At 45.0% G+C, this 27,012-nt stretch overlaps 1 protein-coding gene across 2 annotated transcripts in view; it reads left to right on the top strand.

Moving 5' to 3' along the window:
* Positions 1 to 22,106, top strand: part of galntl6 (polypeptide N-acetylgalactosaminyltransferase like 6) — a 799,191-nt gene extending 777,085 nt beyond the window's left edge. For both annotated transcript variants that reach the window (XM_055632320.1, XM_055632321.1), the window contains 2 exons: positions 14,132 to 14,281; positions 21,275 to 22,106. In XM_055632320.1, the coding sequence (XP_055488295.1) occupies positions 14,132 to 14,281; positions 21,275 to 21,442 (318 nt within the window). In that variant the 3' untranslated portion in view covers positions 21,443 to 22,106. The remainder of the gene's footprint in view (positions 1 to 14,131; positions 14,282 to 21,274) is intronic.
* Positions 22,107 to 27,012: the final 4,906 nt, after the last annotated feature.

Below are 27,012 nucleotides of genomic sequence, written 5' to 3'. Positions count from 1 at the left end.
GATTGAATGGTGGAGTAGACTTGATGGGTTGAATGGCCTAATTGTGGTGCTAGATCTTATGAACATGAACAATTGTGTGCAGCTTACAAACCAAATGGTATGAACATTGATTTCTCTAATTTCAAGTAACCCCTGCATTCCCCCTCATCCCCCCTCCACCATTGTCATCCCACTGGTTCTACTGTTCACATCCTTGTATCCCTGTCGTTAACACATCTTCTGCAGCCAACAATGGATCATTATGGTCTCCACCCGTCCCAAGGTCATCTGTTGTCGGCCCTGTTTCGTTCTGGCCTTTTCTATCTTTGAGTCTGAAGAAGGATTCTGCCCCAAAACATCACTTATTCCTTTTGTCCAGAGATGCTTCCTGACTCGCTGAGTTACTCCAGCATTTTGTGTCTATTTTCGTCATAAAGCTAAGATTTGAAAGGTGCCAAAGTATAATTTTATATGCAGTGGCTGCAGTACCAGGTTCTTCCTGCAGATGGTAGGAAGGAGACACATTCTTAACCTGACTATGAACCTCCCCAATCCACGAACCAGCACTCATCCTGTTTGGCTACCTAATTGGACACACCTATGGTAAATATTTGAGTATTCCGGTTATGAACAGAAACCATAAAAGCCAACAAGAAGTTGAATTTTAAGGCAATGCTTTCAACTAATCCAGCTTTTGTTTTCATGTAGAAACAAAGAATTGCAGATACTGGTTTACAAAAACAAAAGACACAAAGTGCTGGAGTGATTCAGCAGGTCAGACAGCATCTCTGGAGAACACGGATAGTTGATGTTCCAAGCCGGAACCCTTCTTCACATGTCATTCAGAGAGAAGTTAATGTGAAATGTTTCTTTATTTTGGAAACAATCTATTGCAACTTTGAATAACCACACTGCATCCAGTGTCATTAAGTTATCTTTATTGCATTTGTATTCTGACCTACACAATTCCACATTTTTATTCTTATCTGTAATTCCCTTCTTTCAGAACATGCCACGTTTCTCCAACCCCACCTTACTATTTAAAGCCCTTTTTAAACCTTCTTTATAATTTCTGTAACTGTTAATCCAATTACCAATAGTGCACCACCTTCTTAGACTCATGGCTTTGGTCAAAAAGGCTTTCGACACATTGGCTTTCATCTGTCAGAGTATTGAGTATAGAGGTTGGGAGGTCATGTTGCAGTTGTATAAGATGTTGGTGAGGCTGCATTTAGAGTATTGTGTTCAGTTCTGGGGACCATGTTATAGGAAAGATGTTGTCAAACTGGAAAGGGTGCAGAGAATATTTATGAGGATGTTGCCAAGACTCGAGGGTCTGAGCTATAGGAGGAGGTTGAGCAGGCTTGGATTTTATTCCTTGAAGCACCAGAAGATGAGGGGTGATCTTATAGAGGTGTACAAGATCATGAAAGGAATAGATCGGGTAAACGCACAGAATCCCTTGCCCAGAGTAATGGAATTGAGCATCAGAGGTGAAGGGGTAAAGATTTAATAGGAACATGAGGGATAACCTTTTCACACAAAGGGTGGTGGATGTATGGAATGAGCTGCCATGAGGTAGTTGTGGCAGGTAGTATCAACGTTTTTAAGAAATGTTTAGACAGGTACATGGTTTAGAGGGATATGGGCCAAACGCAGACGGGTGGGACGAGAGTAGATGTGTCATGTTGGTTGGTGTGGACAAGTTGGGCCGAAGGGCCTGTTTCCATGCTGTATGACTCTATGAGTCAAGAAAGGAAACCCTCTTTCAAATGTTCATCCTTCGGGATATGTTTAGTGTGTGCCTAAGGAGTTAATCCAGCTCTCGGGCACAGGGGGCGGAAAACCCGGGGGGGGGCCAGAGGGGACACGTCCCCCCCATATTTTGAGAGGTGGGGGATAACCCCCCCAAGTTTTTGTGATCCCGATTTTAAAATCTCCGCTTTCCGCTAGGCAGTGGGGGTGGGACTGCTGATCGAGGGCACGATGATTGGAGGGGGGAGGTGTGGGGGGGGGTGGGACAGAGGATAGAGCACGGCGATTGGAGGAGAGAGACATGGCACAGACCTGCGCCTCATCGGCAGGCAGGAACGATCCCGGCCGGCTCTCCGGCGCTGTCCCGAGTGCCCCACCCCCCACGGGTGGCCAGCGACATCGGCAGTCAGATGCGAGCTGTGCGCCCAGGCCCACAGCCAGCGCAGAGAAACAGCCCTAAACCCAGCTCAACTGTGCCTGTCCCACCAGGTGAACCTGCCTGGACTTGCGGGAAATATGGCCAGTGCGGAGAAGCAGCGCTGGTGTCCCGTCAGTCAAGACAGGGCTGTAGTTAACCTGGTGAGACAGGCAGAGGTGAGCTGCATTTAGCGCTGGATTGAGCCTCCGAAGCCTCGCTAAATTGTGTCCCCCGTCCCCTCCATGTTTTGATAGTGAGTTCCGCTCTTGCTCGGGCAATGAGACAATTGGGAATACACTGGAGAATCGATGGGCTAAATGGTCTCCGCTGATAACACAAAAAAAGTATAAAACATCTAACCGCTCCCTTAACCCCCTTGCCACACTCCCCTCCCCTCCCTTCCTCCACCAGAAAGTTGGTTAACCAGTTTCACTGAACGCAAATACTGTCCCTGCCTGAGGTCATCTGTTTTCAGCCCTGATTTTTCCTGGTCTCTTCTTGTTTCCTGCCTCCCCCCCTCCTCCCCCCCCACAAACAGTCTGATTGTGGGGGGAGGGCATCAACCCAAATTGCTGCCTATCAGGGCCGGCCTTATGAGGTGCAGGGCCCAATTGGGAACAATTTTGGTGAGCCCCAGGTTCCCAGCCAAGGTCTGTAGAATCATAAAAATATAAATAAAGTCTATTATAGACTGTATATCGCTATGGTAGAATAGAAAGTAATCTAAATGTGCGCTTAAAAAGCGCATACGAGTTAATGGACGAAACAGATCTAAGCTACATCTATATATATAAAACAAAGAAGTCTGTCTGTTTGTCTGTGTGTTCACATGAGAATCTTGGAAACTAATTTACCGATCTGGCCCAAACTGGACATGGATAGCAAGTGTCATGTGGGTAGATAAAAATGCTGGAGAAACTCAGAGGGTGAAGCAGCATTTATGGAGCGAAGGAAATAGGCAACGTTTCGGGTCGAGACCCTTCTTCAGACTGATGTGAGGGTGGGGGGGAGCGGGAAGAAGAATGGAAGAGGCGGAGACAGTGGGCTGAGGGAGAGCTGAGAAGGGGAGGAGAAAGCAGGGACTACCTGAAATTAGAGAAGTCAATGTTCATACCGCTGGGGTGTAAACTGCCCAAGCGAAACATGAGGTGCTGCTCCTCCAATTTACGGTGGTCCTCACTCTGGCCGTGGAGGAGGCCCAGGATTCGGAAAGGTCGGATTCGGAATGGGAGGGGGAAGTTGAAATGCTGAGCCACCGGGATATCAGGTTGGTTATCGCGAACCGAGCTGAGGTGTGGGCGAAACGATCGCCAACCCTACTCAGCACTTCAACTCCCCCAAACTTCAATTGACCTACAAGCTTGCACCTTTTGGGGATAGAATCATAGAGTCATATAGCGTGGAAACAGGCCCTTCGGCCCAACCTGACCACACCGACCAACATGCCCCATCTACGCTCGTCCCACCTGTTTGCATTTGACTCATATCCCTTTAAACCTATCCTATCCATGTATCTGTCTAACAACCTCTTAAACATTGCGATAATTCCTGCCTCAACGACCTCCTCCAACAACTCATTCCAAACACCCATTACCCTTTGTGTAAATAAAGTTAGCCCTCATGTTCCTATTAAATCTTTCCCCCCTCACCTTACATCCTCTAGTTTTCGATCCCCCAACAGGAGTTTCCATAGAAAACTCGCACGGTCACAGGGAGAACGTGCAAATTCCACACTGACAGCACCCGTCCTGAGAATGGACCTCTTGCCATCCCAAGGGGACCCCTGGATCCACCAAGAAGATTAACCTCCTCTGAGGCACTCCAACTTGATTGAACAGCAGAGAGGCTTTTGGTTAAATAGTCTTCACCTATTTGCAAAATAGAACAATAGACAATAGATGCAGGAGTAGGCTATTTGGCCCTTCGAGCCAGCACCGCCAATAACTATGATCATGGCTGATCATTCACAATCAGTACCCCATTCCTACCTTCTCCCCATATCCCTTGACTCCCCTATCTTTAAGTGCTTCATCAAACTCTTTCATCAAAGCATCCGAGAATTGGCCTCCGCTGCCTTCTGAGGCAGAGAATTCCACAGATTCACAAATCTCTGGATGAAAAAGTTTTTCCTCATCTCTGTTCTAAATGGCCTACCCCTTATTCTTAAACTGTGGTCCCTGGTTCTGGACTCCCCCAACATCGGGAACATGTTTCCTGCCTCTAGCGTGTCCAATCCCTTAATATTATTTTGTGTTTCAATAAGATCCCCTCTCATCCTTCTAAATTCCAGTGTATACAAGCCCAGCCGCTCCATTCTTTCAACATATGACAGTCCTGCCATCCTGGGAATTAACCTCGTGAACTTACACTGCACTCCCTCAATAGCAAGAATGTTCTTCCTCAAATTCCTCTTACAAATATATTTCAATCAAGGGATACGGGGAGAAGGCAGGCACGGGTTATTGATAGGGGACGATCAGCCATGATCACAATGAATGGCAGTGCTGGCTCGAAGGGCCGAATGGCCTCCTCCTGCACCTATTTTCTCTGTTTCTATGTTTCTATGTTTCAAGCAGCATCTCGCATGTAGCAATGTTTTATGACATAGATTTGCATAAGCTTTGCTTTCTTTGCATGTGCACAGATGTACCTAACTCTACTTAGTTTTCATGTGCGGTACACAACACGAGACCTATCCCTAAGAATGGAAATTTGAACTGAGATCCTTGTTTGGGTTTTGATTTGGAAAGGGTTCAATTGCTAAATGTAACAGCAAGGGTGTGAATTTCAAGCCAACAATATTATTGGCAACTTTTCCCTGAGTGTTACAAAAGGTTCCTATGGGTTTATCTGATGAAAATGATGCATCTGTAATACATAATAATGAAAGTCAAGGAGTCATAGAGTCATACAGTGTGGAAACAGGCGCTTCAGCACAACTTGCCCAAGCTGACCAAGATGCCCCATCTACACTAGTTCCACCTGCCTGCATTTGGCCCATATCCCTCTAAACTATTTCTATACATGTACTTGTTCAAATGTCTTTTAAATGTTGTTATTATACTTCCAAATTCTTTAAAATGTTGTTATAGTACTAATAATATTGGAGGGCTGTCATTAGTATATTTTTTTAAGTAATCCATAAATTAGTGAATTGGTTATTTTTCTCCTGAGGCCAATTGAGAGAGTTTGTGGCATATGTCCCTGACATTACGCACAGATTAAACAGGATGGAATCATAGAACACAGTGGCACAGCTAGTAGAGCTGCTACCTCACAGCACCAAAAACCCAGTTTGATCCTAATCTCGGGTGCTGTCTGTGTGGAGTTTGCATGTTCTCCCCATGGGTTTTCTCCGGGTGCTTGGGTTTCCTCCCAGATCTCAAAGACGTGCAAGTCTGTAGGTTAATTGGCCCTCTGTAAAATCGCCTGTCCTGCGTTGGGAGTAGCTGCAAAAGTGGAATAACATAGAATTAGTATGAATGGGTGCTCACTCTCCCTTGGCTGTGATCACAAGGTCACCACATTTCAGACAACATGCGATTACATGGGAGATAGAGCAGAGAAGACTCGCACAAATGCCAGGACTGCAAAATTGTAGGTCTGGGGAAAGATAAGATAGGCAAGGGTTGTTTATTTGGGGCAGAAAAGTATTGACTGTGCATAAAATTATCATAACTAGAAGAGGTGTCTAAAACCAGGTAATGAGATTTACACAAAAGGACAAAAAAGTGCACAGTAATGCCCCTGTCCCACTTAGGAAACCTGAACGGAAACCTCTGGTGACCTTGCGCCCCACCCAAGGTTTCCGTGAGTCGCCAGAGGTTTTGGTCACTCGCCTGGAAAGCCTCGACCAAAGCGTCAGCTGCATCTACTGACCAAAGATCCTACAGGATCTTTACTACCGACCGCACACACACACACGCACGCACACACACACACACACACACACACACACACACACACGCAAACACAACGCGAAGGTGGGGACCAGGGACAGCGGAGGAGCACTGTCTGCGCGATGAAGAGGAAGGTAAATGGCTGCCACACGCACGGTAAGTCCTTTAGAGAGCGCGGGAGGGAGGGAGAGAAAGGGAGAGAGAAGGGGAGAGAAGGGGGAGAAAAGGGGGGGTGAGGGGAGAGAAAGGGGAGGGGAGAAGGAGTTGAGACAGTTTTAAGAATTTTAATAAAGTTAGCGGGCATTTTACCTTCCGGCGGTTCTTCTAGGTTCTGAAAACCAAAGACCCTATAGGATCTTTGCTGAAAACTCCAATGAGCCAATCAAAATGGCTTGTCAGCGAAGGAGATTGCCTTCTGAGATTGAGTCTGAAGAAGGGTTTCGGCCCAAAACGTTGCCTATTTCCTTCGCTCCATAGATGCTGCTGCACCCGCTGAGTTTCTCCAGCTTTTTTGTGTAACCTTCAATTCTCCAGCATCTGCAGTTCCCTCTTAAACAAGGAGATTGCCTTCGACTGCTTGTAAGTAAATAGCCACCCCACTCCACTGGCTTCGACCAAACCGCAACCTATTTTTAGTCGAGGCCGGTTTTGAATTGGTTGAAATAATCGCAGGAACATAGAGGAAGCCTCGACTATGCGGAAACCATTTTCGACCATTAGGGAGAGTGACCAAAACCTCCGGGAGGGGCGTAAGGTCACCAGAGGTTTTCATTCCGGTTTCCTAAGTGGGATAGGGGCTTAACACAATGGAAATGGCAGCATCTCTATAAAACATGGATAGATGATGGTTCAGGTTGGAACCCCGATTCAGCCAGGCTCAGCTAAACGTCACCGGTCCATGTTCTCCAGAAATGCTCCCTGACCTGCTGAGTTACTCCAGCAATTGTATCCTTTTGTGGATTAATCAGCGTTTGCAGTTCCTTGTTTCTACGAGCAGGGATTTACAGTCGTTGGCAGAAAAAAATCAACAGGAAACAAGGAAAATAAATTCACACAGAGCTTGAAAAACCAAAACAACTGGAAATTCTCATTAAATTAAAAAATAAAAATACTTGAAGATCTCGGCAGGGCATTCATCTCTACCTGAAAATATTGATTCATTGAAAGGCACTACATGGCCATACAACCCTCACCCACCCATCACAAGGGTGTGAATTTTGTTGGCATCCTCTCTCTGAGATTTAAAAATAGTGAGAGACCAAGGGCTGCACAGTGGCGTAGCGGTAGAGTTGTTGCCTGACAAGCGGTAGAGACCCGAGCTCAATCCTGACTATGGGCGCTGTCCGTATGGAGTTAATCCATGTGACAGGGTCCAAATGAAGAAGGGTGTCGACCGGAAACGTCACCCATTTCTTCTCTCCAGGGATGCTGCCAGACCTGCTGAGTGACTCCAACGTTTTCTGCCTATCTACGGATTAATCAGGGACAGCCAGCATTAATTTGTTTGACAAATTTGATTTCAATTGTTTGAGGAGGTGGCAAGGAGAGTCGAATGAGAATAGTGCCTTTTAGCGAGTGGATGACATTTTGGGTCGAGACTCTTCTTCAGGCTGATTAATCCGTGCCTTTCCAAAGGAAGATTTAACCTTTGTCTTGGACTGGGTTGCAATAATCCTCCCACCCCAGAGCAGGATGTGCCTCGCTTGTAGTTGCCTGGTGTATTCCCTCCTCCCTTTGCACACAAAGGTACAGCATTGACTGTTCCATAAAGTGCTCTACTGCTGCTGAAGCCAGACGGGATTGAAAAATGTAGTCAAACGCTCTGTATTACCCCGCCCTCCCTCCTTCCTTTAACAGCCCCGGGTTAATTTCATCCGAGCTTGGCAATACATCCATTTGCAGAGATAATAAACCATGTTTTCATTGTCACTTTTATGATGTTTATCCCATCCAATGTATCATATTAACTTGCTTTAAATACAACATTGGCACCGTCTCTTCCTTCAGTTACAATTGATTCACTAAGAATCATATCCACATCCACTGCTTCCACACAAGGACACTTAAGTGCTGGGGCAACCCAGCAGGTCAGGGAATATCCCAGGAGAACATGGACGGGTAATGTTCCAGAAGGGTTCAAAGGTTCAAAGGTTCTTTATTAGTCACATACACCAATTGGTGTCGTGAAATGAGTATTGGGTCCCGTATTAACCAGCTTCTTGTTTCTTGTTCCTTCTTCGTTCCTAGTTTCTACATTTTCACTGCCTCCACGCACAATTTATCCAAGAGTCAAGAGTGTTTTATTGTCATATGTCCCAGATAGAACACTTACATTCTTACTTGTTGCAGCACAACAGGATATGGAAACATAGTACACTGTGAACAATATAACAAACAAGAGAAAAAAAAAGTTCAGTTAAAACAAACAATAATAGTGCAATAATAACAATAATAGTCTATGTAGTTCAGAGCTTATTTGAGGTTGTCGTGTTTAATAGCAGAATGGATGTAGGGAAGAAGCTGTTCCTGAACCTGAATGTTACAGGTCCCAGGCTCCTGTACCTTCTTCCCGATGGCATGGGTGAAATGAGTGTGTGGCCAGGATGGTGTGGGTCACTGATGATGCTGGTTGTTTTTTTGAGGCAGCGACTCCAGTAAATCGCTTCGATGGAGGGGAGGTCAGAACCGGTGATGGACTGGGCAGTGTTCACAAAAATAGTCTTTGCTCTCACCGCAATCAAACCTGATCTTTATACGTATATAACACTTTAATTTGGATTTACTTCATGGTTTTACTTCGTACCTGCTCTATGCTCTTTCTAAACTCTTTTGGACTTTCAGCTCAATTAAATTCTTGGCATCCATTTTTGTCCTCAATCACACCTTCGGGAAGCTGATTATTTGGGAGATCAATTCATTTTCTAATGGGAAAACCATTTATCTTGAATCCCTTTAATCTCCCTTTAAAATGCCTCCAATTGCTCCTGGATTGACTTACCTTAAAGGGCCTGTCCCACTGCGGCAACCTAATTTGCGAGTTTAGAAGAGTTTGCGCTCGCCACAAACTCGCTTCATGGTCAACGCGTGGTCCTAGGAGGTCACTGGAACTCTCCTTCATGCTCGAGGGAAGTTCCCGCATACTCACGGCCTCAGTTTGGTCGAGAAAAATGTTTCAGCATGCTGAAATGTTTTCCGCGAGTAGAAATTGGTCGACATGGTTGATTTGAACATGTAGTGCAGTGGTAGTGGGGTCGCCATGTAGTTATAGGCAGTAGACGTAGCCGTAGGCAAACTCCATTGCTGACCGGGCAATTTAATTGGCTCATTGGAGTTTTCAGAACTAAGGAAAACCGGCCGGTAATGTTAAATGCCCGCTAAATTTTATTAAGTTGCTGCCTGTCCCGCTGAGTTACTCCAGCATTTTGTGTCTATCTTCGGTGTAAACCAGCATTTGCAGTTCCATCCCTCATTGAAAGATAGTTTAGCATACTTTAGAGATACAGCATGGAAACAGACCCTTCGACCCATCAAGTCCTCACCGATCAGCTATCATCCATACACTAAGTTCTATCCTAGACACTAGGGGCAATTTACAGAAGCCAATTAACCTTACAAACCTCTTCGGAGTGTGGGAGGAAACCGGATCTCTGGCACTGTGCAGCACAGCAACTCTACTGCTGCACCACTGTGCTATTCCTGCAGGCAAGTTGAGGACAAACTGATTCATAAAACCGCTTGCTCAGGAGTTGTGAATTGCAACAGGTTGGGATGTGGTGCAAATAGCGACAAGGTCTAACGTATTTTCTGCTGCCACTTGGTGGTCTGCCTTAACAAAAATATTGAAACCACCCTGAAGCTGCACTGAGAAGAAAATAAAAGGTTGACTCTGCAAGTGGGCTTTCCAGATAAGGATTACTAAAATTCTGGTGCAGGTTGGGATTTGAGCTCATCCTAGTTCACCCAACTTTCCCTGGGAACTCTGCAACGGTTTGGTTGCAACCATTTAGCTAAAACATTAACTGACCAGATGTGTTAAATCTCTTCCAGATTTGTGGTCCCTCGAGAACAGCATTTCCTTTAGTGTTGGATACGTATTCCCTTTAGTGTTGAGAGAGTTTACAGGCAAAAACGTTTTCCTTTAGTTTAGTTTTGTTTAGTTTGGTTTGGAAATACAGCACAGAAACTTGCCCTTCGGCCCACCCAGTCCGCTACGACCACCGGTCACCTGTACACTAGTTCTATCCTACACACCGGGGGCAATTTTTAGAAGCCAATTAACCTGCAAACCAACACGTCTTTGGAATGTGGGTGGGAACCAAAGCACCCGGTGAAAATGCACATGGTCACATGGAGAATGTACAAACTGCATACAAACAAGAACTCAGGTCCCTGGCGCTATGAGGCAGCAACTGTACCACTGCGCCACAGTGCGAAAACATTAGGGAGGGAGAGCCCCAGAAAAATATACTTATAACTGGAGGTAAACTGGACCAGTGCGATTCCAGGAAGCACCTCCTTACACAAAGCCTGATGGAAATCTGTACACGCACCAACAAACCTTTCAGGCTAAAGGTCAACTGGAAATTTAAAATTGAGATTATTGTTAGTTTACGGCAATAATGGAAGGAAGCAGTTGAATGCAGCTAAGATTAGCTAATGAATCAGATGAACAGCAGAACTGGCAGGATTGAAGAACCCTAGTCGACGAGGAATATTGAGGCTGTGTGGAGGGAAAATAAGGAGGCCAATGTCAGGGAGGGGCAGCTGGAATCCAATGAGAGCCTTGGAGAATACAGAGATGTATGTGCATAGTTCATTGAATGTGGCATATCAGGTAAATAGTGTAGTCAAAAAGGCTTCTAGCACATTGGCCTTCATCAGTCAGAATATTGAGTATAAAAGTTGGGAGGTCATGTTGCAGTTATATAAGATGTTGGTGAGACCGCATTTAGAATATTGTGTTCATTTCTGGCACTATGTTATAGAAAAGATGTGCAATTGGAAAGGTGCAGAGAAGATTTGCGAGGATGTTACCAGGAGTCGAGGGTCTGAGCTCTAGAGAGTGGTTGAGCAGATTGGGGCTCTATTCCCTGGAGCGCAGGAGGATGAGGGGTGATCTAATGGAGGTGTATAAAATTATGAGAGGAATAGATCAGGTGAACACAGAGTCCCGTGCCCGGCATAGGGGAATCGAGGACCAGAGGACATAGGTTTAAAGTGAAGGGGGAAAGATTTAATAGGAATCTGAGGGGTAAAATGTTCTCACAAAGGGTGGTGGATGTATGGAACGAGCTGCCGGAGGAGGTGGTTGAGGTAAATATTGCAACGTTTAAGAAACATTTGGACAGGTACATGGATAGGACAGGTTTAGAGGGAGACGGGCCACACAGGCAGGTGGGACTAGGGTAGATGAAACATGTTGGTTGGTGTGGGTAAATTAACCTTTTTGGGAATCCTGCAGCAGCACTACCAAGGTAGGCTAGTCCAGAACATTAGATCACATAGATCACACAGGGTGAGAGAGCAAATTGGTTATAAATGTAGCTTGGTGGAAGAGTAACAGTGGAGGGTTGTTTTTTTTTACAAATTGGAGGTCTGTGACCAGCAGTGTGCCACAGGGATAACTGCTGCATCCCCTGTTGTTTACTATATATTAATGATTTAAATGACTATATAACTAATGTAGGTATATGATTACTAAGTTTGCTGTGGCACTGAAATTGGTGACTCATTTAAACAGGATAGTGTGAAAGTATGGATAGTATGGTTTGCTTGCCTGGGACATTGCTGCAAGCAAGATTGTCAGTGCATCTGCTTCTCATATAACATATTGCATATAACAAGAAACTCAAGCATACTTGGTGATGTAGTGGGCAGTAAAGACAGTTGTCAAAGGTTGCAACAGGATCCGAATCAGCTGGGAAATCGGCAAAGAAATGGCAAATGGAATTTAATTCAGGCGAGTGCGAAGTGATGTATTTTTTGGAAGTTATACCACGACAGGCCATATACCAGAGCCAACGGAGTGTTGTAAATAGAAAGATCAGCAGTCCAAGGGTATGGTTTCTTGAAGTTGGTAATAAGTTAGACAGAGTGGTGGAGAACCTTCTTTCATTAGCCAGTGCAAGAGTTGCAAAATCATGTTACAACTATACAAGATGGTCATGAGACCACACGTGGAATTCTGCTTGCCACACCATGAGATGGATGTGATCAAGCTAAATAGGATGCAGAAATGATTCACCCCAGGATGTTGCCAGAGTTAAATAGGCTGGGACTATTTTCCCTGGAGCAAGAGATGCTGAGACTGACAAGACTGATACAATCACCAGGGGGCATAGATGAGGTGAGTTGTCTTTTTTTCCCAGGGAAGAGGAATCTACAACTAGAGGGCACGGGTGTAAAGAGGGGAAAGATTTAAAGGGAAACGCAAGGACATTTTTTTGCACAAATCACGGTGAGAAAATGGGATAAGCTGCCAGAGGAAGTGGTAGAGGTGATACAATTATGTAAAAGAGATTTGGACAGGTAGTCGGGAAAGGTCCAAAAGGAGATGGGCCAAACTTAGACAAATTAGACCAGGTCAGGTTGGGATCTTGATCGGTATGGGCGGGTTGGAATAAAGCGCTTGTTTCCAGGCTTAGTAACTCTAGAGATAGACACAAAATGCTGGAGTAACTCAGCAGGTCAGGCAGCATCTCTAGAGAAAATAAATAGATGATGTTTTGGGTCGCGGCCCTTCGTCAGAATGGATACCTATCCAAAGATAAACACGGACAATTTGCAGAAGTAAATTATTACAAAACTACAAATCTGAATGTCTTTAGAATGTGGGAGGAAACCGGAGCACCTGGAGAAAACCCACGCGGTCACATGGAGAACGTACAAACTCTGTACAGACAGCACCTGTAGTCAGGATCGAACCTGGATCTCCGGTGCTGGAAGGTAGAAACTCAAACACCACGCCACTGTGCCTCCAAAATCTTAACAGGCTACCCACATTCTAACCACAGTAAATATGTGGTTACCTAAAACTCTGTTGCCTGGGTCCTAACTGACATCAAGCCCCATTCACCCATCTAACCAATTTAACTGATTGTAATATCTATTCTTGATGACGCATATATTTGTGATTCTATTTTTAATGTCTCCTCCATCACATAAGTATTTATATTCTTGCAATTCCAGCCTCTAACTCTAAATTTAATCTCTCCATAATTGATCGACATGCCTTCAGCAGCCAAAGTCTAAAGGTGTGGAATGCCCTCTTGAAACATCTGTGCCTCAGCATCCATGTTTACTCCACAAATATGCTCTATAAAGCATATTCAAATAATCTTTTTCATGTGGCATCAAATTTTCTTTGGTCAAAACTCTTGCAAAATGCTTTGAGATGTTTCAGTCCACCGAAGGTGCTATAAGAATATGTTGTTACAATTTGAAAGTACTACTTAGCGGGCGGCACAGTGGCAAAGCAGTAGAGTTACTGCATCACATCGCAAGAGGCCCACGTTCCAATCTGATTCTGGGTGCTGTCTCTATGGAGTTTGCACGTTCTCCCTGTGACCACGTGGGTTTTGGTGGGTCTGGTGCTTTGATCACCTCCCATATTCCAAAGACATGCAGACTTTTGGGATAATTGGCTTTTGTAAATTGCCCCCAGTGTGTAGGATACAAAACTGGTATAACATATAACTAGGATACAGGTGATTGCTATTCGACGGGCCAAAGGGCCAATTTCCACTTTGTATCACTAAACTAAACTAAACTAAATTTCCTCCCACCTTCCATAGTCGCGGAGGTTTGTAGGTTAATTGGTTTCTGTAAATTGTCCCGAGAGTGTAGGATTGAACTAGTGTATGGGGTGATTGGGGTCGGCACGGACTCGGTGGGCTGAAGGGCCTGCTTCTGACACTGTATCTCTAAACTAAAAATAACGAAGTTTATGTACTAACACATTGACGAATTAATTGAATTTGTTTTCTTTCAATCTTTACTGTCTTAACCTGCATGAATGCTGGTAGCAGATCATCCCAGCTTCAGCGTATCGTGGTTGTAATATCATCTCCTTTGACCACAGATATTCACCTTTGGTTGGCGAGAGGACATTCGGCCTGGAGAGCCACTACACACCAGGAAGTTCTGTTTTGATGCTATATCCCACAGCAGCTTTGTCACTCTGTACGACTGCCACGGTATGAAGGGCAACCAACACTGGCGCTATCGGAAGGTAAGCAACACCCTTGTACGCAGTGGTTCAGGATATCGTACAACCACTCCCTGCTACCTTTCTCCGAAGCAATAATACCTTTGGTTTCCAATTTTTATCGGATGGTCTCGACCCAAAACGTCGCCTATTTCCTTCGCTCCATAGATGCTGCCTCCCCGCTGAGTTTCTTCATCATTTTTGTCTACCTTTGGTTTCCAATAGTCTCTTTAATACAAACAGGTAAAGGGCCTGTCCCACCTACCATCCTTTGTTCAGTATTCCAAGCTGTGACATTCTGGAGACATGCTAGATTTCCTTCGTCTTCTGAGGAAGTAGAGGTGTAGGGGTGTAGGGGTGCTTTCTCAGCCATTGTATCAATGCAGTTGGACCAGGAGAAAGTGTTGTTGATATTTATACCTCGGAATTTGAAGTTTTCAACCATCTTGAATTCAGCACCATTGATACATTTACTCTACCCCAATCCTGAAGTTAATGACTAGCTCCTTCATCTTGCAGACATTGAGGGAGAGGCTGTTGTCTTGACAACTTGCTATTAAAGTCCAGACCTGCTTCCTGTACATGGCCTCATCATTGTTTGAGATCTAGCCCATGACAGTTATATCATCAACAAATATTAATGGAGTTAGAGCAGAATTTGGCCGCAGAGTCGTGACCTTATGGGGAGTATAGTAAGCATAGGGAGTATAGGGAGACTAGTAACTCAGCAGCTCATAGAATCTTACAGCACGAAAACAGGCCCATCGACCCAACTTACCCACACCAACCAACATGTCCCAACTACACTAGTCGCACCTGATTGCGTTTGATTTATATCCCTCTAAACCTGTCCTATCCATGTACTTGTCTAAACGTTTCTTAAACTATGTGATAGTACCTGCCTCAACTACCTGCCATGGCAGCTCGTTCCATATACCTACCATCCTTTGTATAAAAAAGTTACCCCACAGGTTCCTATTAAATCTTCCCCCTCACCTTAAACCTGTGTCCTCACATTCTCAAACAGCATCTCTGGAAATCATGGTCACAAGGGGACACAAAGTGTCGGAGTAGCTCAGCAGGTCAGGCACCGCCTTCTCCAGAGGAGCTGCCTAACCTGCTGAGTAACTCCAGCACTTTGTGTATTTTGCTGCTTTAACTATGATCCTTTTTATTTTCACTGAGTGTTCCTCTCTGCCACACTTGGATTGATGCTGCCTTTTTAGCATTACATCTATTTTCAGAGGGGGAAAATTTAAATGAGATACACGGTGCAGGCTTTATTGTTACACAGAGGTTGATGAGTGCCTGGAATGTGCTGCCTGGGGTAGTGTTGGAGGCAGATACGATAGTGGTGTTCAAGAGGCTTTTAGATAGGTAGGTGGATATAGGTACATGGACTACAAAATCATATGAATGAAAGGACATGGATCACGTGTAAGCAGAGGATATTAGCTTGGCATTAAGTGCAGCACAGACAATAGACAATAGGTGCAGGAGTAGGCCATTTGGCCCTTCGAGCCAGCACCGCAACATTGCATGCCGAAGGGCATGTTCTTGTGCTGAGCTCATCTATGTTCCATGTTCTCCAAGAAACTCTCAAATCAGCATTAAATTAATATGAACCGTTTTTTTTGTACAAGCACAGTTTCTCTTGATATTGCCCATGGATCATGCATATGGGCATAACGGTGTAATTCTGCAAACACAGCAATACTGGCAATACTCCAATTGTCCCATTATCCTGACATCTGAGTTATAATTGTGTGACCTTATCATTTAAATTATACTTGAATTCAATGCAAGTGCATTCCAAAGGCAAAGCTGTAGAGTAGTTAAAAGGTAACGAAACATAGAGAGGCACTACAGTGGCACTGCCTCATAGCTCCAACAATCTGAGTTTAGTTTAATTTAGTTTAGTTTAAGGATACAGCATGAAAACAGACCCATTGGCCCACCGATTCCGCGATGACCAGCAATCACCCATACACCCTAGTTCTACAGATTTGGGAAAATTTACAGAAGGTAATTAACCTACAAACTTGCACGCCATTGGAATGTGGGAGGAAACCTGAGGACCCGGAGAAACTCCACGCAGTCACAGGGAGAATGTACAAACTTTGCACAGTTAGCAGCCATACTCAGGATTGAACCCAGGTCTCTGCCATTGTGAGGCAACAGCTCTACTACTGCACTACAACCCTAGTTCTTGCCACAAGTGATGTCAAATATAGAATTTGCTAATTCTCCATGTAACCAAAATCAATACCTTTCTAGCATTGTATACTTTCTCCCTTTGAGGAAATACTCATAACTAGGGGACTTGAAATGTAATACATAGAAGGTTTGGACGGGGTGGGTCGTTCAAAAGAAATTTTCATCCCAAAGAGAAGTGAGGTCCAAAAGTCATTAATAGAATGAGAGTGGCGTCCATGTTTGAGGACCCAAACTTGCAAAAGGGAATTGAGAACCAAACACTGGAACTATTTTCAATCGATCAGCATGCATGGAGATAGCAGATCAATGGGCTACCACCATGCCACAAATAACAGATTTGATGGTGCAATAGTACAGACTTACTTCTGATGAAATCCCACTCAAGAAATTTGAACATGGGGTGCAAACAGAACATAAGAAGTGTTAGCTGGGAGAAATCATACAGCCTCTTAAGCATATCTGCCATTCAATAAGGTGTAATGAATGAATGAATACGTTTATTGGCCAAGTATTCACATACAAGGAATTTGCCTTGGTGCTCTGCCCGTAAGTGACAAAATGACATACAATGACAGTTAGGAATGATACATAAAACATTAAACATTAATAATGAAACATAATTTCAGCCTCAATTCTATTCTTATATCCGATTCCCATAACTCTTGATTCTGCATGTCCAAAGATCCTCCTCATCCCTTCTTTCAGCTCTGCAGGACTACATTACCATAACACTGTCACTGGTGCCATCTTTCAGATGAAACATTAGACCAAGTTCACAATTAATCTCTCAGTGGAGTCTATGATATAATTTAGAAGAGGGCATTTTCACCATTCCTGTATCCTTTGCAGTGTTTATCATTCAACCAGCAAAACTGAAACAGATTATTTTTTATCGTCACATTACTGTTTGCAGAAGCTTGCAATGCACTGGGACTGCAGTGCAACACGGTTATAGATTAAAAAATATTAATTAGGTGCTCAGTGTTAGAGGGATTCAATGAATGAAAATGGCATTATATAAAAATGTCTTTCCTTATACATGCTGAGTAAAATTCCCACTACAGGTACTATATCCCAACGTTTTACTTTTCTAGTGCCCACAACCTCAGAGGTCTTCCAAATATACAGTGGTACCAACTCCAGCTCTTTCTCCATAACATGAACAACTGCATTGGGGTGGCCTACTGCATCGGAGCTGCCATGCAGCACACATCATCCGACATTTCTGTCACCTCCAACCTGATCACACCTCCAGTCACAACTTCTCATCCCCACTTCCTTCCGCCTTCCACAGAGACCACTCCCTCCACAACTCTTTGGTTCCCTCATCCCTTCCAAACTCAAGCCACCCTCTCCCCAGGTACTTTCCCCTGCAACTGCTGCAGTTGTAACTTCTTATACCTCGTCACTCACCTCTGTCCAGAGACACCAGCAGGCCTACCGGATGAGACTGAGGTTCACATGCACCTACTCTAATCTCACCTATTGCATTTGTTCTCGATGTGGCCTCCTCTACATCTACAAGGACAAGAGTAAACTCAGCCACCGTTTTGCCAAATGCTTGCGTCAGTCTCCAAGCCTCATCCGTTGCTAAAGTGAGGCCATGCGCAAACTGGAGGAACAGCATCTGATATTCCGTTTGGGTTGCTCACAACCACATGGTATGAACATTGAATTCTCCAATTTTAGGTTGCTACAAACCCCCCCCCACCACCCCTTCTTCCACACCCCCCCCCCCCCCCCACGGACTCAGACCTATTTCTCCTCTCAACCACCACTTCCACCTACATTCCTTCCTCTTGTTTCACAATTTGCAACTCTTTAATCCTTTTGTCTCAACGTTTCTGTCTTTTCATCTCCAACCTTTGTGCAGCAATCTGCTTATCAAACCCCCCTTCCATTTAACTAATCAGGACCGAGAGAAGAGGTTTATCTATCTAGCCAGGTCCTCCAGCCAACGTGGCTCTGGAGACTGGGTCTGTCAAGAGAACGATAAGTTTTTGGACATTAAGAGAATAAAGGCATATGGGGACAGTGCAGGAAAATAGGGTTAACACAAAGGACAGAATGCTTGATTTTGAATTGTTTTCTAGTCTGCCAAAGTCTGTCCAATCCCCATGCTTGTAATGTCCCATAGCCCCATAGTCCACTGCAATAGAGTCATAGAGCATGGAAACAGGCCCTTTGGTCCAACGTCCATGACAAGCAAGATACCCCATCTGGGATAATCCCATTTTCCTGCTCTTGGCCTATATCCCTCTGAACTTTAGACACAAAGTGCTGGAGTAACTCAGCAGCTCAGGCAGCATCTCTGGAGAAAAAGGATAGGTGGTGTTTCAGGTTGGGGCCCTTCTACAGACTGGAGATGGGACTAAAGAAGGGTCCCAACCCGTAATGTCACCCCTCCTTTATCTCCAGAATTTCTGCCTGACCCACTGAGTTACTCCAGCACTTTGTGTCTATCTTCGGTATATACCAGCATCTGCAGTTGCTTTCACACACTCACTCAGGACCTTTTCTATCTATGTATCTGTCCAAATCTCTGTCTTCCTCCAGTTCTGGCTGCTTACTTACTTGCTCGCCCATAAAACCACCGCACTCTGCTCCTCTCCCCTCCTCTAATTTCCTTGCCTTTTGCTGCCAAGATCCTATGTTCTGATTCGTGGGTGGGCGGCGCGACTCACGTCGCAGCGGCCTCTGCAATCCGTCTGTAGTTTTTTTGTTTTTTTGTCCCGTTTGTATGTAGTTTTTTTTTTTTTTTAACTGGGTATGTGTGTGGGGGGCAGGGGGGAAAACTTTTAAAAATCTTTCCCCTGCACGGAGAACCCGACCTTTTCTCTGTCACGTCTCCGTTGTCGTTGGGGCCTAGCACCGTGGAGCGGCCTTCAACCGGAACGACCTGGGGCTCCAGTCGCAGAGCTGCGGACTTACCCACCATCGTGGAGCTGGCCGAGTTCGGAGCGGTGGTGGCGCGCTGCTGCGGCCCGACCCCGGAGATTCGGGGGCTCCAGCCGCCGGCCCGGTGGACAGTGACATTGGGAACCCGCCGGTCCCTGCTGGAAGACCGCTTTTCGGGGCTTCCGCAACGGCGACTTCTCCCGCCCGAGTTGCGGGGTTGAGGATGACCTGGAGCGGGGCCTTACATCATCGCCCAGCGCGGCTTTGAATGGCCGTGGGACTTGCTGGTGCCGGCCGGGGGCTCCAATATCAAGACCCGGAGCGCAGCCTTGCATCACCCAGCGCGACTTTATAATTGCCGCGGGACATATTTACCATCGCCCGCCGGGGCTTTGACTCTGACATCGGGAGGAGAACGAGGAGTGCAGGGGAGAGATAAGACTTTGCCTTCCATCACAGTGAGGAGGAGATTCACTGTGATGGATGTTCGTGTAAATTGTGTTGTGTCTTGGTTCTTCTTGTTTGTATGACTGGGTTCAAATGACAACAAATAAATTGTATTGTATTGTATTGTATTGTAAGTTCTCTTCTCTCCATCTCTACAGCTTGGTCTGATGCATCAGGAGAATCCACCTGATGTTGACTAGCAAAACCTGCTGGTTGTTATAGATCCACAGTTAATAGAAATGCTTTTGTATCAGCATATGCTTGATTTTGCACCTTTAATCTCAAACCTATTTGAAGCCTTCAATTTGAAACATGATAACAAGCCCTTTGGCCCACCGAATCCGCGCCAACCAGTGATCACTCTGTACCCTAGCACTATCCTACACACGAGGGACAATTTTTTTTACAATTTTACCAAAGTCAATTTACATACCTGTATGTCTTTAGAGTGTGGGAGGGAAATTGGAATGCCTGAAGATTCCACGCCGACCATTGATCACCTGTTCGCACTAGTTCCTTGTCATCTCATTTTCACATCCACACCCTACATACTTGCGGTAATATGCAGAAGCTAATTAATCTACAAACCCACACACATTTGATATGTTGAAGAAAACGTGGAGGAAACTCACGCGGTCACAGGGAGAATGCTCAAAGTCCATGCAGACAGCAGCCGATGTCAGGATCAAAGATTATAGACCAAAGCTCTATGCTCTATGATCTTTGGTCAGGATCGAATCTGTGTCTCTGGCACTGTGAGGCAGCAGCTCTACTAACTGCGCCTCTGTGTATAATTCACAACTAGAAGATTCTTCCTCATATTTTAATCCAAGTGTTTCTTCCTGACAAGGGATTGCAATGGTATGACAATACATTTGGGTGCCACAGTGGCGCAGCTTTAGAGTTCCTGCCTCAAAGTGCCAGAGACCCGTGTTCGATCCTGTAACGGGTGCTGTCAGTACAGAGTTTGCACGTTCTTCCTGGAACCGCATGGGTTTTCTCCGGGTGCTCCAGTTTCCTCCCACACTCCAAAGACGTAAAGGTATGTACAGGTATAAGAGGGAGTTAGATGTGGCCCTTGTGGCTAAGGGGATCAGAGCGTATGGAGAGAAGGCAGGTACGGGATACTGAGTTGGATGATCAGCCATGATCATATTGAATGGCGGTGCAGGCTTGATGGGCTGAATGGCCTACTCCTGCACCTAATTTCTACGTTTCTATGTTTCTATGTAGGTTAAATTACTTAGGTACAATTGTAAAATGTGGCCCTAGTGGGTAGGATAGTGCTACTGTAAGGAGTGATCGCTGGTCGGTGCGAACTCAGTGGGCTGAAGGGCCTGTTTCCATGCTGTATCTCTAAAGCCTAACGTCTCAAGACAACTGCTGACTACTGTAACCCTGCATTACACTGGCGCTGACAGATCTACCTTTGTCTTTCTTTTTAACATTCCTCAGGATAAAACCCTGTATCACCCTGTGAGCAACAGCTGCATGGACTGCAGCCGAGCCGACAAGAAGATTTTCATGAGCCGATGTAACCCCTCAGTGCACACCCAACAGTGGATTTTCCAACACGTCAATGTGACTGTTCTGGACAAATTCAACAGTAACTCCAGCTCATAGTGGGACATCTTTGCAGCAGCGGAGATTGTGCACATGTGGCGAGTCAGTTCTTCGGCTGGTGCTGACCGCGTCCAGATCAGATTCGTTCAGGTGTCGAGTTTCGTAGGTACGGGGGTAGTGATGCGGGGCGGGATGGGGTGTGCGTGTGTGCTTGTGCGCTTGTGCGCGGGGCGGGGCAGGGCAGCGGGCTCATTCTCAGGATCGGTGGCGGCCGCAGCCAAAACTATGAACGCGACTGACGCACTTTGGATGGAAGATGGGGGAAGATGAAAAAAATAACGAACCTCACTAGCTGTCACGACAACGTGGAAAGGCTCGCGAGGGCTCGGGGATGCCTTGCTGGTCAAGAGCGGACTGGTTTTACTGGTGCACTGGACTTAACGAAAGAGAGCTGGAATTCTGCAGAATCTCAGGTCAATTCTGCTCCTGTGTATCTCGAGGTGGATGCTGATCGCACTTTTTGTTCTAGGGCAGGTCACAGCTCGACTGATCAGCAAAGTGCATGGCTGATTCCAAGTCAAACCTGTTGACCAGACCCTACAGAAGAGCTAGCCAGTATCCAACAATTATACTGAGCTTTTTTTAAAAAGAAAAAAAACCCTGTTTGGGCTTTGTGAACAACTGTCTTTTCTTTTTTTTGTATGTATTAAATTGGAAAACAAAATGTGTGTCATTTATTGGTAATCTTTGTCAATGGAATTTCTAGGAAATGTCTAACCGCACATCATCTACCACATAGCACAAAAAAAAGTTTGTCTTTTAGAGAACTTAAGTATTTGCTAGGTTTCTGAGAAGCAACATTTTGCACTATTTTGTTTTAAATGGAGACTTTATTAAAATGAAATATTGTGATTATATACCTGGCACAGCATTTCCCAGCAATCGCTGCACGTTATTTTTAAATAAATCTTTGTTAATCGTGCTGTTTGGATCCTGCCACTCGCATGGCTCCGTCAATGCACTGCGTGATGTAAAATAGAAACAAAAATGTTGGATAAATTTCAAAAAGGACTTCCACACGTTTTGAGACAATGGGTCGAACAATAGGGTGACACACAATGGTGCAGCTGGTGGGGTTGCTGTCTCACAACACCAAACCCGGAGTTCGATCCAGACCTAGGGCTTTGCACATTCTCCCTGTGACCGCGTGGGTTTTCTCCGGGTGCTCCAATTTCCACCCACATCCCAAAGACGTGTGGGTTTCTAAGTTAAATGGCCTCTATATTACCCTGTTTGTGTAGGGGGTTGATGTGAAAGTGGGGCAATGTAGAACTAGTGTGAACGGGTGATGGATGAGCAGCATGGACACAGTGGGCTGAAGGGCCTGTTTCCATACTGCATCTATCAATCAATCCAATCAAATCCACTGGCTGCGGATGGAGGGGACGGGTTTAGGTTTATTATTGTCACATGTGCCGAGGTACATTGAAAAGCTTTGTTTCACATACAGATCAGATACACTCCACATAAATACAATCAGGTCAAAATCCAGTACAATAATTAGATAATTGCAACAATAAATATATAGAACAAAGGGGAAAATGCAGGGTGCAGATGATCAAAGAGCACCTTCTCAAGGGAAGATGGTTGCTAAGTGATCATTAGGTGGGTCTGAGCTATACTTAGATCAGCAGAAGGTGCTCTTGAATCCCATGATGGAGCAGTGTATAAAGGATGAATTATTGCATTATTACCCTACTAACAGTGCAGCACACATCATAATCTGGATGGCAGCATAATCTGGGGTGTTTGTTGGCACTGGGCCTGTAGTCGCTGGAGTTCAGAAGAATGAGAGGGCTCCTCATTGAAACGTACAGAATAGTGAAAGGCTTGGATAGAGTGGATGTGGAGAGGATGTTTTCACTAGTGGGAGAGTCTAGGACTAGAGGTCATAGCCTCAGAATTAAAGGGCATTCTTTTAGGAAGGAGATGAGGAGGAATTTCTTTAGTCAGTGGGTGGTGAATCTGTGGTATTCTTTGCCACAGAAGGCTGTGGAGCCATCAATGGATATATTTACGGCAGAGATAGATAGATTCTTGATTAGTACGGATGTCAGAGGTTACGGGGAGAAGGCAGGAGAATGGCGTTAGGAGGGAGAGATAGATCAGCCATGATTGAATGGCGGAGTAGACTTTCTGGGCAAATGGCCTAATTCTGCTCCTATCACTTATGACCTTATGATGATTGCACCATTTGGAAATGTGGAGTTGTCTCCAGTACCTTGTTACAGCAACATACTTAATCTGTTATTTTTCACCCACAAACTTGTCAGCAATGGCTCGGCAGGCCAAAGGGCCTGATTCCATGCAGCATCTTTCAAGCAATCAATCAATTAAGGCTGGAGGAACAGTGGAGTTCTCTACTACTGAAGCTAAATATCCTGTTCCTGTTCTCTTATTCTGTGTTTGTATGTTACACCCAGAATTCTACATCTATTTCCTTTATCATTCAAACTCGACCGCTGTGCCACAGTGCCGCCCCAACGTGGGTTGCAAGCTACACAAGTGCAAAACAAGGGACTGTTCTTCCAGTTTGTGTGTGGCCTCACTCGGCAATGTGGGAGGCCAGAAAGGTTGTTGTGCGAATGGGAAGGGGAATTAAAATGGTTAGCAAACAGGTGCTCCGGCAGGACTTGGCAGACAGAGTGCATAAGTTTGGCCAAGTAGTCGCCAAGTAGTCGGCCAAGTTGCCGTTGTAAAGGAGGCCACATTGGGAGCATTAGATGCAACTGATGGGGTCGGAAGAGGTGCATGTGAATCTTGTCACACCTAGACGGGCTGCAGAGGTCCCATGATGGAGGTGAGTGAGGAGGTGGAAGATGAAATACTTCCTAGGTAGACAAAAGTGCTGGAGAAACTCAGCGGGTGCAACAGCATCTATGGAGCGAAGGAAATGGGCAACATTTCAGGCCAAAACGTTGCCTGTTTCCTTCGCTCCATAGATGCTGCTGCACCCGCTGAGTTTCTCCAACACTTTTGTCTATCTTCAATTTTCCAGCATCTGCAGTTCCTTCCTGTTTGCTGATTCTATTTTATTATTTCAAATTAACCTCATAATGGTCCTGAGGACCATAATGGACCTTGTTCTAAGATTCAGTCTAAGAGTCCTTTGCCATGAAAACCTATTTGGCTGCATGTCTTCTATGACAATATTAGTACAAATGTGTTGACGTTTACAGCTTTCTAGTGTGCTGCATCAAGTCTAAGTATGAAAATCAGAATAGTACCTCAATCAGAAAATACATTTGAAGATTTTATCAGAACATTCAAGGTCCCCAATCCCTCTCAGGTACTGTGTAAGAAGGTCCGCAGAGACCGTTCCCTTCGCAACTCCCTGGTTAACTCATCCCTTCCCACCCTAACCACCCCAGGTACCTTCCCCTGCAGAAGATGAAACATCTGTTGCTATACCTCTTCCCTCGTCTCTGTCCAGGGGCCCCGACAGTCCTTCCAGGTTAGGCAGATGTTCACTTGCACCTCCTCCAACCTCATCTACTGTATCCGAGATGTGGACTCTTATACATCGGCGAAATCAAACAAAGACTGGTCGATCATTTTGCGGAACACTTTCACTCAGCCCACGTGAACTGACCTGATCTCCCGGTTGCTGGACACTTTAATTCTCCTTCCAATTCCTGCACAGACCTTTCTGTCCTTGGTCTCCCCCATTATCAGAGTGGGACTAAACACAAATTAGAGGAACAGCATCTCATATTTCGCTTGGGCAGCTTACAGCCCAGTGGTATGAATCAAAGATCCTATAGCAGAGCGCTCCGCTATAGGATCTTTGATATGAATATTGATTTCTCACACTTCAGGTAGCCCCGGCATTCCTTCTCTCTCTATCCCTCCCCCACCCAAGTCGCAGTAGTTTGTCATTTTCACCCTACCAACAGCTTACAATGCTCTGATTGCTATCATCGTTACTTTTTTGCATATCTTTCATTCATTGTTCTTTATCTCTCCACATCACCGTCTATATCTCTCGTTTCCCTTATCCCAAACTAGTCTGAAGAAGGGTCTCGACCTGAAACGTCACCCATTCCTTCTCTCCAGATATGTTGCCTGTCCCGCTGAGTTACTCTAGCTTTTTGTGTCTATCTTCCCTCTCAGATACTGTGCTATCAGCCATTGATAGCATTTATCATTCATTGATCTATTATTAAATCCAGTTATTCCATGTTCTGAATAAAATTGTCTGTATTGACACAAAGAATGGCACAAAGAATTAGTGGGACCAGTGTAGGTGCGGCTTGTTGGTCGCTATGGGCAAATTGGGCCGAAGGGACTGCTTCAACACTGTATCACTCCATGACTAAAGAATTGGTGGCAACTCCATGTGTACATATGCAAAAGGAAAATCACTGTGCAGTTGCCATGTGGCAAATAAGGCACCATTGAAGCATGCAAGGAAATAGTTCCCTAGAGATTAGTCAATCTCATATTCTTACTGCTCATCTACTCTGTTGACACATCTGGAAAAAATGTTGCAACTTGAATGTCAGACCATTATGACCCACCCTGTATATTTCTTAATTACTACAATGTAGCTTGCAAAGTGAATTTCTAAAAAGAATTGCCAAATACCAGGGCACACCCTGATATATATTTGGGAACAGTGGTAGGTGGAATTGGGTTAGACTGTGACGAAAGGTCATTGATTTTTTTTTTTAACTTTCCTTAAATGTCCACTCTCAAATGCTGGGTATTTTCTATTTTTATCCTTTTATTCTGGCATTTTGGTTTTATAGAGGCATATGGAGAACTGTTCAAAAGAGCTGCAGGTCCACAGTCAAGCTATTGCTGTTCACTTTGCTATCCCTGTTATGAAAGTTTCTCTGTTTGCCCAAATGCTTCTTCCCATTGACAATGGATTGAGTACCATTAAATAACTTAGAACCTGTGTTATATGTTGAAGAATGGTCCCCGCCTGAAACATTACCTATCCACTGTCTCCAGAGATGCTGCCTGACCAGTTCAGTTACTCCAGCATTTCGTGTCTATCTTTGGTATAAACCAGCATCAGCAGTTCCTTGGTGGACACAAACTGCTGGAATATCTCAGGGGGACAGGCATCATCTCTGGAGAGAAGGAATGGGTGATGTTTCGGGTCGAGACCCTTCTTCAGACTGAGAGTCGGGGAGAGGGAAATTAGAGATATGAGAAGGAACAAAGAACAAATGAATGAAAGGTATGAAAAGGACAAATCAAATTCATCAACGATGACCATGGCAAGACAGATAACTTTACTGATTTCCCCCAGTAGTTTATTTTTTATGCTTATGATTCCAACATCTGCAGTCTGAAGAAGGGTCTTGACCCGAAACGTCACCCATTCCTTCTCTCCAATCAATCAATCAGTTTTATTCGTCACTTACGCATTAAGTGCAAGTGAAATGAATTTGCCAGCAGTGGTACAATAAAAAAGAACACACAAAAACATAATAAAAATTTAACACAAACATCCACCACAGCATTCATCACTGTGGTGGAAGGCACAACATTTGGCCAGTCCTCCTCCATTTCCTCTGTAGTCGGGACCTCAACAGGAAGAGATGCTGCCTGTCCCG

This window comes from Leucoraja erinacea, chromosome 3, assembly GCF_028641065.1.
Source record: "Leucoraja erinacea ecotype New England chromosome 3, Leri_hhj_1, whole genome shotgun sequence".
Taxonomy (NCBI): domain Eukaryota; kingdom Metazoa; phylum Chordata; class Chondrichthyes; order Rajiformes; family Rajidae; genus Leucoraja; species Leucoraja erinaceus.
The sequence above is the reverse complement of the archived record's forward strand: the minus strand, read 5'-3'. Positions and strand labels throughout refer to the sequence as shown.